Source organism: Anarhichas minor, unplaced genomic scaffold (assembly GCF_050575085.1).
Source record: "Anarhichas minor isolate MPS153535 unplaced genomic scaffold, ASM5057508v1 ptg000101l, whole genome shotgun sequence".
NCBI classification, from domain to species: Eukaryota; Metazoa; Chordata; class Actinopteri; order Perciformes; family Anarhichadidae; genus Anarhichas; species Anarhichas minor.
In genome coordinates, this window is record NW_027466547.1 from 67,501 (window position 1) to 83,686 (window position 16,186).

The 16,186-nt window shown below is 40.8% G+C and overlaps 3 protein-coding genes across 12 annotated transcripts in view; 2 read left to right on the forward strand and 1 right to left on the reverse strand.

Moving 5' to 3' along the window:
• xrcc2 (X-ray repair complementing defective repair in Chinese hamster cells 2) overlaps positions 1–6,280 on the forward strand; it is a 9,704-nt gene extending 3,424 nt beyond the window's left edge. The window contains exons 3-7 of the mRNA XM_076082725.1: positions 313–394; positions 515–550; positions 660–809; positions 1,018–1,291; positions 5,457–6,280. Coding sequence (XP_075938840.1) covers positions 313–394; positions 515–550; positions 660–809; positions 1,018–1,291; positions 5,457–5,745 — 831 coding nt within the window. The 3' untranslated portion in view covers positions 5,746–6,280. The remainder of the gene's footprint in view (positions 1–312; positions 395–514; positions 551–659; positions 810–1,017; positions 1,292–5,456) is intronic.
• The window catches only part of LOC142939545 (5'-AMP-activated protein kinase subunit gamma-1-like), a 42,976-nt gene extending 34,861 nt beyond the window's left edge, over positions 1–8,115 (reverse strand). For both annotated transcript variants that reach the window (XM_076082739.1, XM_076082738.1), the window contains exons 1-3: positions 7,819–8,115; positions 3,066–6,875; positions 683–1,405 (exon numbers count right to left, since the gene is read on the reverse strand). The gene's annotated coding sequence lies outside the window, so the exon portion shown is untranslated. The remainder of the gene's footprint in view (positions 1–682; positions 1,406–3,065; positions 6,876–7,818) is intronic.
• The window catches only part of LOC142939544 (histone-lysine N-methyltransferase 2C-like), a 60,358-nt gene continuing 51,184 nt past the window's right edge, over positions 7,013–16,186 (forward strand). For 6 of the 9 annotated variants that reach the window (XM_076082728.1, XM_076082731.1, XM_076082730.1 and 3 more), the window contains exons 1-6: positions 7,014–7,285; positions 9,097–9,273; positions 10,216–10,295; positions 13,847–14,384; positions 15,612–15,791; positions 15,974–15,996. In XM_076082728.1, the coding sequence (XP_075938843.1) occupies positions 9,098–9,273; positions 10,216–10,295; positions 13,847–14,384; positions 15,612–15,791; positions 15,974–15,996 (997 nt within the window). In that variant the 5' untranslated portion in view covers positions 7,014–7,285; position 9,097. Of the gene's footprint in view, positions 7,286–9,096; positions 9,274–10,215; positions 10,296–13,846; positions 14,385–15,611; positions 15,792–15,973; positions 15,997–16,186 lie in introns of all 9 variants that reach the window. The other 3 variants (XM_076082733.1, XM_076082729.1, XM_076082735.1) reach the window with 2 other exon arrangements.

A 16,186-nucleotide genomic window follows, 5' to 3' on the forward strand; every position in this document is an offset into this window, starting at 1 on the left:
TTGTATTTTAGCAACTTTTCGCTAACGATTTATTGAACCGGGAAGTCCGAATCTTTGAATATCTTTCCAACTTTATCTAAGTTTGAAGGATAAAGGGGACTAAATACATTGGGAAACATAAGACTAATACCTGGATTACTTCTAGAGGATTCAGCTCGTCATTTTACAAGAGACTACTGACTAGTGATGGTACGGTCTATAAACAGACATGATGGTACGGTCTATAAACAGACATGGTACGGTATATTAACAGATGATGGTACGGTATATTACAGTCTACAGACTGTAGACTGATCAGTTGTGTCTCTGCAGCTTTTTGCTCGTCTGGAGGCCCGTCGTTGTCTGAAGGACATCGAACCTCAAATGTTTCCTGAAGATGGAGGACCCAACCATGGTGACTGACCACGCCCACTTCCTGTCAGCACGGGTCACATGACATCAGGGAACCAAAGCATAAATATATTAGCATTATTACAGATGAGTGTTGACTGATCAGCTCACATGTGTTTCACAGGTGAGGTGGTTGAGCTGTATGGAACAGAGGGAACAGGTGAGTTCACTTCACAGGAAGTACTTCTACCGTTACCTGGTTTGAACTTCCTGTAAAGTCCCTGTGTGTGTGTGTTATATATATATATGCGTGTGTGTGTGTGTTTTAGGTAAGACAGAATTGCTCTACCACCTGCTGTGTCGCTGCGTGTTGCCGGTAGCATCCGGCGGTCTGGAGGTGGACGTTGTGTTTGTGGACACCAACTACAGTCTGGACATGTTACGACTGGTCAGCATCCTGGACAGCAGACTGAATGCTGGTACACACACACACACACACACACACACATATAACACATATGACACACACACACATATATAACACACACACACACACACACAACGGGGGTCGTACTGGGAACATAATTCAACTCTGGATGTTCAGACTGTGGCTGCAAAAACTGACATTCATCCATAGTCTGTCAATGAATTACTGAAGATTATGAAAATCTGTCTCTGTCTCTCTAGCTTGTTCTACCGGCTTGTCTTGCTCCGGTTCAGATGAGGCAGCGTTGCGTTCGTGCCTGTCTCGCCTCCTGGTTGTCCACTGCTCGTCCTCCTCCCAGCTCGTCCTCACCCTCCACTTTCTGGAGACTTCCCTGTCATCGCGGCCCGGACTCGCACTCCTCATCGACAGCATCTCCGCTTTCTACTGGCTGGACCGCTGCGAGGGCGGGGCCAGCATCGCCAAACAGGAAGAGAAACTCAGCAAGTGTGCAGAGCTGCTGGGTCGGCTGCTAAGGTAGCTATTCATCGACTAGATCAGGGGTCTTCAATTAAAATTCCAAAAGGTCCAGATTGAGAAAATCTCCTCTGGCAAAGGTCCGGTCCTACACTCCGTCACCGTCGGTCCCTCCTGTCTCACACACACACACACACACACACACACACACACACACACACACACACGATCGCCTCGTTACAGGATCAAACGTGACAATATTAAAATACATATTGTGGTGTTTTTAAATGAACACATAAGCACGAGAGAACAAACTGCTCTTAACTCAACTCTTTATTAGCATAACTTCCTCATGCAGGTTACTGCCACGGTACAGACTACAGGTTCATGCTTCACCTACATTCCCCTGGGTCCTAAGTCCCTCCATGTACAGCTTCTTATCACCCTCTATGTACCAACGTACATTTATAACAAATACCACACATATTACGGTAATCAGCGTTGCACATGTGTCTGACCTAAATACCAAGAAAAGCTAAAAATAAATGATTCATTAAATTATTGTTTTAGAGTTTTTAAAGTGTTTTGTTTGTAATATGTATAATAAGCATCATTTAGTATCACTACTGAGAATTTAACAAACATAAAAACATGACGTAGATAGGTTTCAGTTTTCAAGGTGTATATTTAAATAGCATCTCTTACACATGAAGATAAAGTTGTGAACACCGGCTGAATATCTATGATCAGAATCATTATAACTGTGTTATAACTGCTGCTGTGTAAAGGGAATACTGCTGCTAACAAGAACCTGATGTGTTTAAAGTGTTTACAAACCAAATGTTATTGACCTTTTGTTCATATAGCAGAACTTTAAATTCATTCATAATTCATAATTCATTATTGAACTTTGCGCATAACAATGAGATTAATCACGATTAAAAATTGTAATTGTTGCCCAGCACTAATATATATATATATATATATATATATATATATATATATATATATATATATATATATATATATATATATATATATATATATATATATATATATATATATATATATATATATATATATATATATATATTCAAGAAGCCTAGTAGTAACAACGTCTCTGTAGTCAACAACTGTCAAATCAAAAAGACAGTACACATCAATTATATTTTTATAAATAATAACAAACTTAATTATTCTCAGTTTTCAAATGTAACTGGATGGATTATAAATAATACATAGAAATACATAGATAAATGTTCTTCTCATTTCAAGTAAAATAAGAGCTGGATTAAAGAATAAACTACATAACAGAAAGCAAATAAAATACTTAATTTTAGAAACATTAATTTCACTGAATTGTCCTGCAGCTTTAAATTCAGTTCATTCAGGTGTGAAGTGATGTCAATCAAAAAGCCACAATATTATATTTCTCTCATCTTCTAACAAGATAAATTAGTGTTCATGGACTTTATCTGTGGTTATTAAACCACTTGTTTCAGCTCTATTCTCTCTGTTAACATCCTTGTTGTGAAGTGAATTCATGTGTTAGGATTCTGATCATTTTGGGCTCTTAGGTTTATTTTCTGTGTCTTCATTTAGATGTGAGTGGATACGTTTGCTCTAAAGAGTTGTGCTTTGTCTCGTAGTGTCGCTTCATATTACCGCTTTTATTAATCGTCACGGTCTCTAAACATATGAGACACGCTGGTTTCAACCTGTCCGTGTGAAGAATGAACCTATAAGAGTCTGTTCATTCTTGGTTAAAGACTGGTCTCTTTGACCACTTGTCTCTCTTTGGAGAACGTCATGTGAAATAATTTCTCTGACTCACGTATTTTTCTCCTGCTGTTCCTTCTCTTTCCTCGTCTCTCCCCCGGTGTGTTTACATCTCACTCGAGTCAGGAAACTTGTCAGAATACCCATATTTGATTGGCTGTGCTGCATCACGTGATGTGATTCACAACACATTGGTCGGTGTGTTTCCTGCACCGCTGAACAAGTGCCGTAAAGGCTGAAAAAGCTGCGCCGGTTAAAATAGAAGTGCTCCGTCAAAATTTAATAATTCTCAATTATCTATCGGTTTTAGGTCCTGTGTCCGGATACAACGGCATCTGGGTCCGGATCTGAACCGCCTATTAGGGACCCCTGGACTAGATGGTTGTAGTTGTCATTGAGGAGTTTCTGGAGGTCCTTAAAGTGTTGTAGTGGTCCTTTAGGTAGTATTAGTGGTCTATTAAGTGGTTCTAGAGATCCTTTAGGTGGTTGTAGTGGTCCATGATGTGGTTCTATAGCTCCTTTAGGTGGTTGTTGTGTTCTATTAGGTAGTATTAGTGGTATATTAGGTGGTACTAGTGGTCCTTTAGGTGGTACTAGTGATTAGGTCAGTGATTCTCAACTGGTGGGTTGCGACCCAAAAGTGGGTCGCGGACCCGTTTTCAGTGGGTCGCGGGCCTTTGCCTGACAAAAAAAAAAAAAAAAGTTGTGATTTTATTTTGAAGGGCGTTTTTTTATGCAGCGGAATTATTCCAGCATTTACGGCACTTGTTCAGCGGTGCAGGAAAAACACTGACCAAGGGTACTTCTCAAGTCTCTTAATTGCATCCCCGTTTCCCTCACTTGGGTCCTTTCCTTGCGTCTTAGTCCCTCCCACCAGGGATCCATGGAGGAAACCATGCGAGGAGAGAGGAAACGAGGAAACATGTTTTAAAATACATGAGACGTCCTTTCCTCAGTTGCGTCTCGTGAAGCGACGTCTGTTCACATGATCACTGTACTTAATAACAGTAACTAATAATACTAATAACTAATAAAGACACACAGTAATCACCACTTTAGAGGTGTTTCTCTCTGTAGTCTGTTAAACTGTGTCCTGTGTTCTGTTTATAAGCGCAGGATCGATTTCTACCGGCGGAATGCGATCGTCTTATTTATGAATTATTTGCGTCTGTATGTTTTGAAATTGTGACTGTGACATCATTATTAAATAACCCAGAATATGATTATTGTTTCTCTTAAATTATAAAACTCATCAAACACTCAGGAATGATGTAAAAAGTGTTTAGTCTCTCCAGCTCTCTCTGACTTTAATTGTTTCCATAATAAAGGTTATTGAGGGAAATATCAGATCATGAAACCACAAATATTTCTAATAAATGAAGAAAGTTGTTTGTGGTCGTTTTGTTGTTCAGACTACAATGAACATTTATTTAAACCAGATGGTGAATCAGAAACCTAATCAAATATAAACTTGAGTTTATTAGGCTCTGACTGGACAGACTCATAGAGGTGAAATCTTCCAACACTAATTTCTCATTTTGGAAGATGAGAAAAATATAATATCGTGGCTTTTTCACTTCACCCTGAATGAACTGAATTTAAAGCTGCAGCGCAATTCAGTGAAAATATTTTTTAAATTAATTTTGTTACGTAATTTATTCTAATTTATTCCAGCCGTTATTTTACTTGAAATGAGAAGAACATTTATCTATGTATTTCTATGTATTATTTATAATCCATCCAGTTAAATTTGAAAAATGAGAATAATATTAGTTAAAATATAATTGATGTGTACTTTCTTTATTTGATTTGGCAGCTGTTTACTACACAGAGACGTTACTACTACTAGACTTCTTGAATATAGATATACCCAAATTATATATCCTTTAGGTGGTTGTTGTGGTCCTTTAGGTAGCATTAGTGGTCTATCAGGTGGTACTAGTGGTCCATTAGGTGGTTCTAGAGCTCCTTTTGGTGGTTATAGTGGTACATCAGGTGCTACTAGTGGTCCTTTAGGTGGTTGTAGTGGTCATTGAGGAGGCTCTGGTGGTCCTTTAGGTGGTACTGGTGGTCTATTAGGTTCTTATTGTTATTAAGGGGGCGCTCGGGGTTCTTAAGGTCTTTCTAGTGGTCACTGAGGAGGTTGTATGGGTGTTTTATGTGGTTCTAGTGGTCAATGTGGAAGTTCTGGCAGTCCTTTAGGTGTTTCTAGTGGTCATTGAGATCCTTCTTGGATCTTTCAGATGATTTTAATAGAAGATAAGGTGTTTTTTGGGAGGGAGATTTTGAACAGATGTTTTGTACAACGTTTTCCACCAAATGAGTGAATGATTCCCTCACAGATGGAGAACCGAAGCTGTTCTGAAGGAACGTGATGAAACACACTGCATGCTGGGTTCACATCTTTGTTGAATGAATCAGTCTAATCTGTGGCTCCTTCTTTTAGGGATTACAGAATCACCGTCTTCGCTACCTGCCACACCATCAGGAGGAGCTACACTGGACCCTCCTCCGACGACCGACCGTACCTCTGTCGCCCCTGGCAACGGCTGGTGACCCACCGGCTGCTCTGCTCCCGGCAGGAGGCCGCAAACAACATGGCCTCCACAGCAGGAGGCAGCGAGGAGCAGAGGAGACGGCGAGTCTTCACCATCCACTGCACCTCCTCCTCCAGGACCAAGGCTTACAGGAGCAGCTCCTTCTACGTGAGCGATGGAGGAGTGAAGTTCATCTGAACATCAGGAACCCGTCTGTGTCCATGAGAACAAACATCTAGGAACCGTCTGTGTCCATGACAACATTAAACATCTGGGAACCCGTCTGTGTCCATGAGAACATTAAACATCTAGGAACCCGTCTGTGTCCATGACAACATTAAACATCTAGGAACCCGTCTGTGTCCATGACAACATTAAACATCAGGAACCCGTCTGTGTCCATGACAACATTAAACATCAGGAACCCGTCTGTGTCCATGATGTTGTTGCTGTTCTTTTTAATGTATGAATACTTTTGTCAACTTTCAATTAAAGTACTGATTCAGGAGGTGTAATTGTGTTTGTCTCGAGTATATGTTGAGTTTTACTGTCATTTGTCACCCATTTGTTTATTGTTCTATTAGGAGGTTCTAGTGGTTCTTAAGGTGGTTCTACTGGCCCATTAGGTGTTGCTCGACATCATTGAGGTGGTTCTAGTGGTTCTTTTGAGTGGTTCTAGCAGTCATTGAGGGGGTTCTAGCAGTCAATGAGGGGGTTCTAGTGGTTATTAAGGTGGTTCTACTGGCCCATTAGGTGTTGCTCGACATCATTGAGGTGGTTCTAGTGGTTCTTTGAGTGGTTCTAGCTGTCATTTAGTTTGTTCTTATGGCCCATTAGGTGGTTCCTATGGCACATTAGATGATTCTCGCCATCATTGAGGTGGTTCTAGTGGTTCTTTAAGTAGTTCTAGCAGTCATTGAGGTTGCTCTAGGTTCTTTGGGTGGTTCTAGCAGTCATTGAGTTGGTTCTAGTGGTTCTTTAGATGGTTTTAGTGTTCACTGAGGAGGCTCAAGAGTTCCTTTAGCGGGTACTAGTGGTCCATTAGGGGGTTCTCGCCATCATTGAGGTTGTTCTAGTGGTTCTTTAGGGGGTTCTAGTGGTCCATTAGGTGTTTCTCGCCATCATTGAGGTTGTTCTAGTGGTTCAGTAAAGACGACTGATGTTATATTTATAATATATAATAATAATATAAAGTTAAATAATGTATTTCCTGTTTGCACAGTCCGGATCCTCTTTGATCCAGTCCGGGTCTTCAGGTCTGATGACAGAGACCGCTTCACTAGAGCAGCCCACCATAGATCCCTCCGCGGGGTCAGACACTTTTCTCACTACACAAACACAGAAAAGAGTCCGCTACAGACACACAGACACGTGTTAAACGATTCCTCTCGGTGAAGGAGGCCTTTCTCCGGTCGTAACACATGAACTCTGTCCGGTAAATGTTGCTGCTCCGGTACCAGAGCGGATGTTTTCTGTGGACCTACTTTTACTCCCTCTGTCGCTGACAGGCGGTGCTTCGGTCGCTCCCTAAACAACATGGCCTCCGTGACGGAGCGACCGATTCAACTTTAATTTTTGGCCTATTTTTCAGCGTTAAACCGTGTTTTTCTCTTTTAACGATCACCGGGAATGTTCCGTGTGAACAGTGACGCTGACGTCATCTCTCGGAGAAGTTCTCTGTTGTGTTTAAACTGATCAGTTTAAATCTGGAGAGGAAGAAGAGAACCTCATCTAATCAGTAAGGAGGTTCTTCAGCTCTCGAGTCTCAGTACTGGTCTTCTTCTTCATCATCTCTGTTTGTGGCGGTAAACTCTTCACGAGTGTTTGTCACGTTTATAGTGAGGAGACGAGTGAGCGCGCGACGGTGTCGGGATGCGCTCGAGTCTGGTGCGCTAACAGCTAGCTAATGCTAATGCTAACAGAGAAGTTATCAGTCAACTGGGCGGTCCGAGGAAGCTAACTGCTAACAGCTAACAGCTAGCTGCTGTGTTTCTACTATTCAGCTGAATTTAAGTAAATAAAACATTTAATTTGTGTTAAACACGTGACGTCTGAATGAAGTTAGAGTTTAAAGGTTAAATAAACGTTACACATTCAGAGGTTAATCATTAGTGTAACGTTAAAATGGTTTTATTATAGTCCCTTAATCCTGTTCTGATCCACGTTCTGTTTTATTAGCATACTCACTTAATCCTGATCTAGTCCACGATCTGGTTTATTAACATACTTGCTTAATCCTGTTCTGGTCCACGATCTGGTTTATTAACATACTTGCTTAATCCTGTTCTGGTCCACGATCTGGTCTACATTCTGGTTCATGTTGTGGTCCACGTTGTAGTTCATGTTCTGGTTCACGTTGTAGTTCACGTTCTGGTTCCTGTGATAACTAACTAGTCTTATGAACTGTTAGTGGTCTACTGACCTGGTACACATATGTAGTAGTGAAGGAAGTATTCAGACCTCTTAACATTGCTTCATTAAAAATACTAATACCACACCGTAGAAATACTCTGTTATAGTATAAGTAGTTGTACCACACTGTAGAAATACTCTTATTTGTTTACATGACTCGTTAACTCACATCTGATTGGCTGTTTGTTTACATGACTCGTTAACTCACATCTGATTGGCTGTTTGTTTACATGACGTGTTAACTCACATCTGATTGGCTGTTTGTTTACATGACGTGTTAGCTCACATCTGATTGGCTGTTTGTTTACATGACGTATTAACTCACATCTGATTGGCTGTTTGTTTACATGACGTGTTAACTCACATCTGATTGGCTGTTTGTTTACATGACGTGTTAACTCACATCTGATTGGCTGTTTGTTTACATGACGTGTTAACTCACATCTGATTGGCTGTTTGTTTACATGACGTGTTAGCTCACATCTGATTGGCTGTTTGTTTACATGACGTATTAACTCACATCTGATTGGCTGTTTGTTTACATGACGTGTTAACTCACATCTGATTGGCTGTTTGTTTACATGACGTGTTAACTCACATCTGATTGGCTGTTTGTTTACATGACGTGTTAACTCACATCTGATTGGCTGTTTGTTTACATGACGCGTTAACTCACATCTGATTGGCTGTTTGTTTACATGACGTGTTAACTCACATCTGATTGGCTGTTTGTTTACATGACGTGTTAACTCACATCTGATTGGCTGTTTGTTTACATGACGTATTAACTCGAATCTGATTGGTAGTTTGTTGACATGACGTATTAGCTCGCATCTGATTGACTGTCATTATTAGTTTTATTCCTCACTGTACCCTAACCCTAGAACCGAGGTACATAAAAATGTATTAAAGTAGAAACTGTAGATAATAAATCTATTTAAATGTTGATTAATTATGTCTCTGAGACATTTAAATATCAGCTGTAGAAACTTACTTAATATTTTAATCACAAATGTGACAAAAGACTATAATAAGTATAATAAATATTTAATAGACTAAACCAAACCAAAATAGTTAGTTGGATCTAATCTGAACACCCCCCCCCCCCCTTTCTGTTTTTCTTTTTTTTTTACCCAGAATGCCATCTGAGGCCCAGTCTCAGGAGTCTCGGGACAGTGGACAGACCCCCCCCGTCACTCGGGCCAAAGCCGCCGCTACTAGCCCCGCCCTCGAGAGGCGTTGTCGTGGGCGACCTCGGAAAGATGGCCGCTCTGTGCCCTCCACACCTCCTCCACCCTCCAAATCAAGGAAGAAGTGAGTCTGGATCAGGACTGAGATCGATCAGTGGAGCTGAAACAATGAGCTGAATATATGAAGTGTGATGTTATTAGAGTGACATCATCTTATCTTAGATGTATCTCAGAAAACACTGTAAAATGTGCTGACAGTGTGTTTCTGCATTAAGACTCTTCATTGTGTTTAAATCCTCACACATGTTACTATTGTTATTATTATTGTTATCTTACTGTTTGTAGATTTCAGTGGTGGCTGCCTAGGATTGTTAAAGACTCGTGGGATCCAAACGTTATCAATAACTCCAAAAGTCAACATTATTAAAAACACAATGTACAACATGTTTTTATCAAACAGAATATTCTGCTTCAATCCATATTTGTTTGTGTTTAACCTTTGAAGAAGTACTTTTTCACTGTGGTGATGAACTGCTCTCCCGGTGCACCAATAATAATTTAGTGAGACTGGACCTCAGACCCTCTGGGGGGTCCACGGTCGGGGTCCACGGTCCAGAACAAAATGTTTTACATTTTAAAGTTAAATGCATCAATCTGGTGAACTTTGAGAGATACATTAAGATGGAGTCTGTGCCCTTTTAACAATTCTAAATTCACAAGGTAAATTTAGGCTTCTCAAGTACTGTACTTAAGTACAATTTTTAAGGTACTTGTACTTTACTGAAGTATTTCCATTTGATGTAACTTTATACTTCTAATCCACTACATCTCAGAGAGAAATAAGTTCTTTAACGTCATTTATTTCACAATATTAATTACTAGTTAGGCTCCTTTGCAGATTCTGATTATTTAAATAAAAAATAAATCAACTAATAAACTACTATGTTTTAATAAGTTGTATATAGCCCAATTATTACATTTATAAAGTATTTAAAATGACACAGCTGCATTAGTATGAAACAGTGATGTAATCAGAAGTACTACATACCTGTGTTTTTGTGTACAGGGGACGGAGTCGAGGCCAAGCCCAGGTAGAGGATGAAGAGAACATGGACGCCAAGGAGAAGAAAACCCCCCAGAAGACAGGTGTGTTTACAGCTGATGTTCATGTCTCTGTTTCATTGTCCTGTTCGTTTTTACCAAATACTTTATCAAAAAAACTGATAACATTCCATCAAGCTGGATTTCTGCTCCTCTGGACTGCACATTACGCTTTTATCCAAAGCGACTTACAATTCGGATTCTATCCCATTTCTACACCGTAGGCACAGCTACGGGAGACATTTTTGGGGTTAAGTGTCTTGCTCAAGGACACATCGACATGCAATTAGCAGAGCCGGGGATCGAACCACCGATCCTCTGATTGAAGGACAGACCTGCTCCACTTAGCCACAGTCGCCCCAGTGAGCCAATGTACACAGATGTTGCTGTGAAACGTCGGCTTTCTTTTATACTTGAACAGATTCAGCCTTTAACATGCGTCTGAAGCAACGTCACTTTAAAACAAACAGAGACCAGTTTTAAACAAACATCGACATCTGTGAAACAAATGTGAAAGAACAACAATAAAAAGAACACAGAGAAAACGACGTGAAAGAACACGGTGAAAAAGAACACGGTGAAAAAGAACGTTATAAAACATTAAAAAGAACGTGAAAAAGAACGTTATAAAACATTAAGAAGAACACTGTGAAAAAGAATGTTATAAGACATTAAAAAGAACACAGTGAAAAATAACGTTATAGAACAACATTAAAAAGAGCGTGAAAGAACAACATTAAAAAGAACAACGTGAAGGAAGAACAACGTGAAAGAACAGCATTAAAAAGAACAACGTGAAAGAACGTGAACTAGAAAATGCATTTCCTGGTGAAAATGCGTTGGAATGCTGAAAGCTGAAATTAATTGTAAAATAATTGCTGAAAATTAAGAAATGGGAGACTACCTGTCTGAAAAATGTTGAAGCTCGAAAGCATTTGAACTGCACTGCTGAAAACCCTTCTAGTTGAAATGTCTAACTATGGTGTCTGTAGCTGAAAGTATGAGAAGAAGAAGGCTTTGAAAGTTGAAGAAGTTTAACAGGATTTGAAGATTTTCTCCATAGAGATCCTTAGCTTCAAAAAGTTTAAAGATTACAAATATGAAAAATCAAAGCACCCGTCTCCTGAAAAAGCTGAACATTTTGAAAGGGAAAAGTCCTCTCAAAATCTCATAGACCTGAATGACTGTATGAGAGAGAGAGAGTGATAGAGACATAGACAGAAAGATAGAGAGAGAAGAGAGTGAGAAAGACAGACAGTTATATGGACTGAGTGAGTGAGACAGGCAGACAGACAGTTTTATGGACTGAGTGAGTGAGTGAGTGAGACAGACAGACAGGAGGTCTAACGATCTGCCATGAATATCTCCAACTCATGTGTGTCTGTGTGTTGAGAGAGACAGAGAGTGCCTGCGTGCGTGTAACTGGTTGCCATGGTGAAGACGCACCTGTTGGAGAGTCTGTGAGTCTGTGTTTATCAGCTTCACTAATGAGCTCAATCATAAACAGCTGTGTGCCTCCAGCCTTTTAATGGAGATACAACTGGGAAACACCTCTCAAACAATAAACCATAACCGTAGTTCCTATTGCTCCGAGATTAATACATGAGAGGAAGGATGAGTTGAAGAACAGATCCTGTAAAAATTGTGTCTGTAGTGTAAAAAATGTGGCTGAACTGGCGATCTAGAAATGGGGTACCGTGTTCAGTGGAAGATGTTTTTGAAGCAAAATTTAACATTGGTCTCTATGGAGCAGAAAGTTGGTTTTCCTCTCAATTACAGGCTTCTGTGCCAAATGTGTAAATCTGTGGGATTCCACAGTCATTTGTCTACAACAAGGACAAGATTAGCTACTTCTACATCCAGAAATTATGCATGAAGAGTGAAGATTGTGGACACAGTGGCAAAATACAAATGTTTTTAACAGCATTCCAACAAATAAAAAGAACTAGAAAATGCATTTCCTGCTGAAAATGCGTTGGAATGCTGAAATCTGAAATTAATTGCAAAAACATTGCTGAAAATAGATATCCAATTAAAAACAAATTGCAAACAGCTTAATAATTCAAAAAGTTTAAAGATTACAACTATGAAAAGTCATATCACCCCTCTCCCGAAAAAGCTGAACATTTTGATATTCAAATGGTTTCTGTGGCTTAAAAAATTTCATCAGTGGTGATATTTGTAGTAGTAAAAGTTGTAGTTGTAGTAGAAGTATTATTAGTAGTAGAAGCATTAGTAATTAGAAGAAGTAGTAGAAGAAGTAGTATCAGTAGTCATAGTAATAGCTGTAGTATTGGTCGTAGCATTTAATATAACAGTAGTAGAAGTAGTAGTAGTAGTAGTAGTAATAGTAATGGCAGTAGAAGAAGTAGCAGCAGTAGTAGTACTAGTAGCAGTCGTACTAATAGCTGTAGTAGTATTACTACTTTTAGTAGCATGAATAGCAGTAGTAGTAGTAGCAGTTGTAGTATAAGTAATAGTAGTAGTAATAGCAGTAGTGGTAGTAATAATATTGATGGTAGCAGTAATAGCAGTAGTAGTAATAGTAGCAACAGCAAAAGTTATAGTAGAAGAAGTAGTAGTAGTAGTAGTAGCAGTAGTAGTAATACTATATTAGCAGCAGCAGCAGTAGTTGTCGCAGTATTAGTAAGAGCATTCATTTTTTTAAACAAAAAAAACAAATTTTGAGCTTGTTTAAATACAGTTCAACCATGGGGCTTTTATTTTGAAAGGGTGGGGCTGGGTGGGGGGGAGAGGGGGAGAGGAGACATAATCATAATGTTTGACACACATAAACAGAGGTTATTAAATGCCAGGCTTCATCACAAGCATTTCAGTTAGAATTCACTCTTTGGGGGTTGTATTTTGAAATGGGGTGTGTGTGCTTAACAGTATTCCAACAATAAAGAAGAATAAAGATTTTGAATAAAGAAAATCTTTTGATTTTGAATGAAGAAATTGTTGGAATGCTTAACAGCATTCCAACAATTAAAGCTGCAAGCAACTTCACGCACGTCGAGGGTACTGGCATGACTCTGGATGACGCGGCCATGCATTTCTGTGACCATCATACACAGCGCCTGGAAATTGCAAATACGACACTGTTACAAATGTGAGCTCCAGAGCAATAGACAAAACTGGTACCGTCTGCGTCTGGTACCATCAAACATTATGATTCTGTCTCCTCTCCCCCTCTCTCACCCACCCAGTCCCACCCTTTCAAAATAAAAGCCCCACAAATACAAGATTCAATCCAAGAGTATGAATCTAAAATGCAGAAAAGAGAGTAGCGCTATCTCAATTGAACCTGAATGACACTACCGGTAACATTGGCGTGTGTATATATTGCGATTTCTTCGGGCAGTAGAAGCCACACTGTCAAAATTTCTTTAGGAATTTTCTAGTTTTCTAGTTATTATTATTTTTATTAAGCCCGCAGGATTACAGTCAGTGTGCTTTGGCACAGGCAGTTTCACTGCCTTGTGCCACAAAGCCACACTGAATAATGTAACTTTTGTGTGTGTGTTGTTGACCTTCAGACCTGAACCCAGTAGATCTCTTATGTTCTTATGTTGTCGTTTGTTTGGTGTCCTCAGAGGTGAAGGAGAAGACAACAGGACGACGTCGGTCCACCTCCAGGAGAAAATTCAACACAAACCCTAAACCAGACCCTGAACCAAGCCAGGAACCTGACCCGGACCCCCCTCATCCTGACCCCACAGTCCCAGAGTCCAGCCCAGAATCAGCTCCCAGTGCTAATGAGGAGGACAGAACCAGTCCTGCTGCCCCGCTATCCACCTCCATCCCAGGACCAGCTTACATTCCTGGGGAAGAACCTCCAGTCGACAGACCCAGACTTGCTCCTGACCCTCTGGAGGAGCACCGAACCAGACCTGCTCCTGATCCTCTGGAGGAGGACAGACCCAGACCTGCTCCTGATCCTGACCCTCTGGAGGAGGACAGACCCAGACCTGCTCCTGATCCTGATCCTGACCCTCTAGAGGGAGACGTGGGCGGGGCCAGTCCTCCGGTCTCCCCCCCACTGGTGGACGAGGACTCGCTGTCCCCTTTGTTCCAGCTGTCAGAGGACTCTGGGGGGTCGCCCACTCTGAGTCTGGGACACACCAAAAAACGGTGAGAGAGAGAGGGCTCATCTTTTTTGACAATTTCAAGGCTCCGTACTTTAACAAATTCCTCCTAGAGATTTGACCCGATTGGCTTTATATTTGGTCAGTTTGATGTTGAGACTTTTGCAGTAAAAAGTTATCAAAAGATCAAAAAGTTATAGAACTTTGTATCCGTGGCGACAAAGAAACACCATTCGCCATGAAACAGGAAGTAGTTGTAACTCGGCCATACATTGTTTAATCTGTTCCACATGTCTCATATGTCATAACATCCTGACCCTGAAGACATCTACATGACTATTTAGATAGTTATAGCGCCACCTAGTGGGAACAGGTGGTGCTACTCTATAGGTCTCTATACTTTGCTTGCTTCTGTTAATAAGTAAATCAGATCCACATCAAATTAGTTCCACACATACGTAAAAAGTTCATAAAGCCACAAAGCTTTGGACCTTTTGTGGAACGCGTTGCCGTGGCGAACGAAGGCGCTTTTGAGGGATTAAAAATGCTCGATACAGAAACATGTCACACACATTTAAAGTCCGAAACATAGTTATCTGTTGTGATTCAACGCTTCAGAATGGGAAGTTGGCTTGATGGCGCCCCCTACCAAATCTTGTTGAAGCAGCCCTCGCAGTATGTTTCTCATAGATGTACCACATTTTTTAGGCAGACGTATCACATGCAGACTTTAAAAATAGTCTTTGGGGGCTGTGCTCTAAACCCAACAGGAAGTCAGCCATTCTGAATTTTGAGTGAATTCTTACTGCATTTTTGGCCATTTCCAGGCGCTGTACTTTAACAAACTCCACCATGGGAATTTATTAGATCCTCTTCAAATGTGGTCGGACAATCTAAAGACCTTTGTGATGAAAAGTTATCAAAAGCTTTACGTTTGATGGAACGTGGCGTGGATCAAATCCAGTGGAGATGTAACTTCACTGGACTTAATCCAAATGGTCCCAAACTTGCCGCCTGAGGACGTCTACCAGCCAATTGTCACACATAGTCACAGCACTGCCTACTGCCAACAGGAAGTCAGCGTTATGTGACGAACAGCATTTACATGATGTGGTCTACACTTGATATAGAGCAACGTAAAGCATGTGTGTGTTCTCTAGCGCCACATAGTGGAGACAGGAAGTGGAACAACACATCTAGCTCTAACCCTCTGGTCCCAGATGTTTGAACCTCGTTCATTGATCATTGATTATTAACAATCTTTATCCTTCAGACTGAAGCAGTGTGCCTTCTGTTACCGTGGTGAAGACCCTCCTCTGGGTCAGGGCCCCCTGGTGGTTTTCGGTCCGACGCCCGGTTACATCCCGCTGCACATCCTCAACCGACGCACCTCCTCCGACCGAGACAACGACTGTCACGACCACTGCTACCGTGGTGACCAGGCCCCGCCCACGTGAGTCTCCCCACTTCCTGTTTATCCCCTATCAAAATGAAAGTGAAACCACCCAATAAGAAGAGCTGTTAAGTTCCAAAAATGTTTCATTACAATCAATTAACTGTGTGTGTGTGTGTGTGTGTGTGTGTGTGTGTGTGTGTGTGTGTGTGTGTGTGGGGGGCGGGGTGGGGTGTGTGTAGGTGCAGCAGTCCAGAACAGTGTGGTGAGTACTCTCTATATTCAGAACAGTACCCTAGAACCGGTCACCCCAGAACCAGTGGGTCTAGAACCAGTGGCTCTCCTTCAGTCTGATCAGATCTATTGATCCTGGTGATGTTCTCCCACAATCTGATCAGATCTATTGATCCTGGTGATGTTCTCCCTCAGTCTGATCAGATCTATTGATCCTGGTG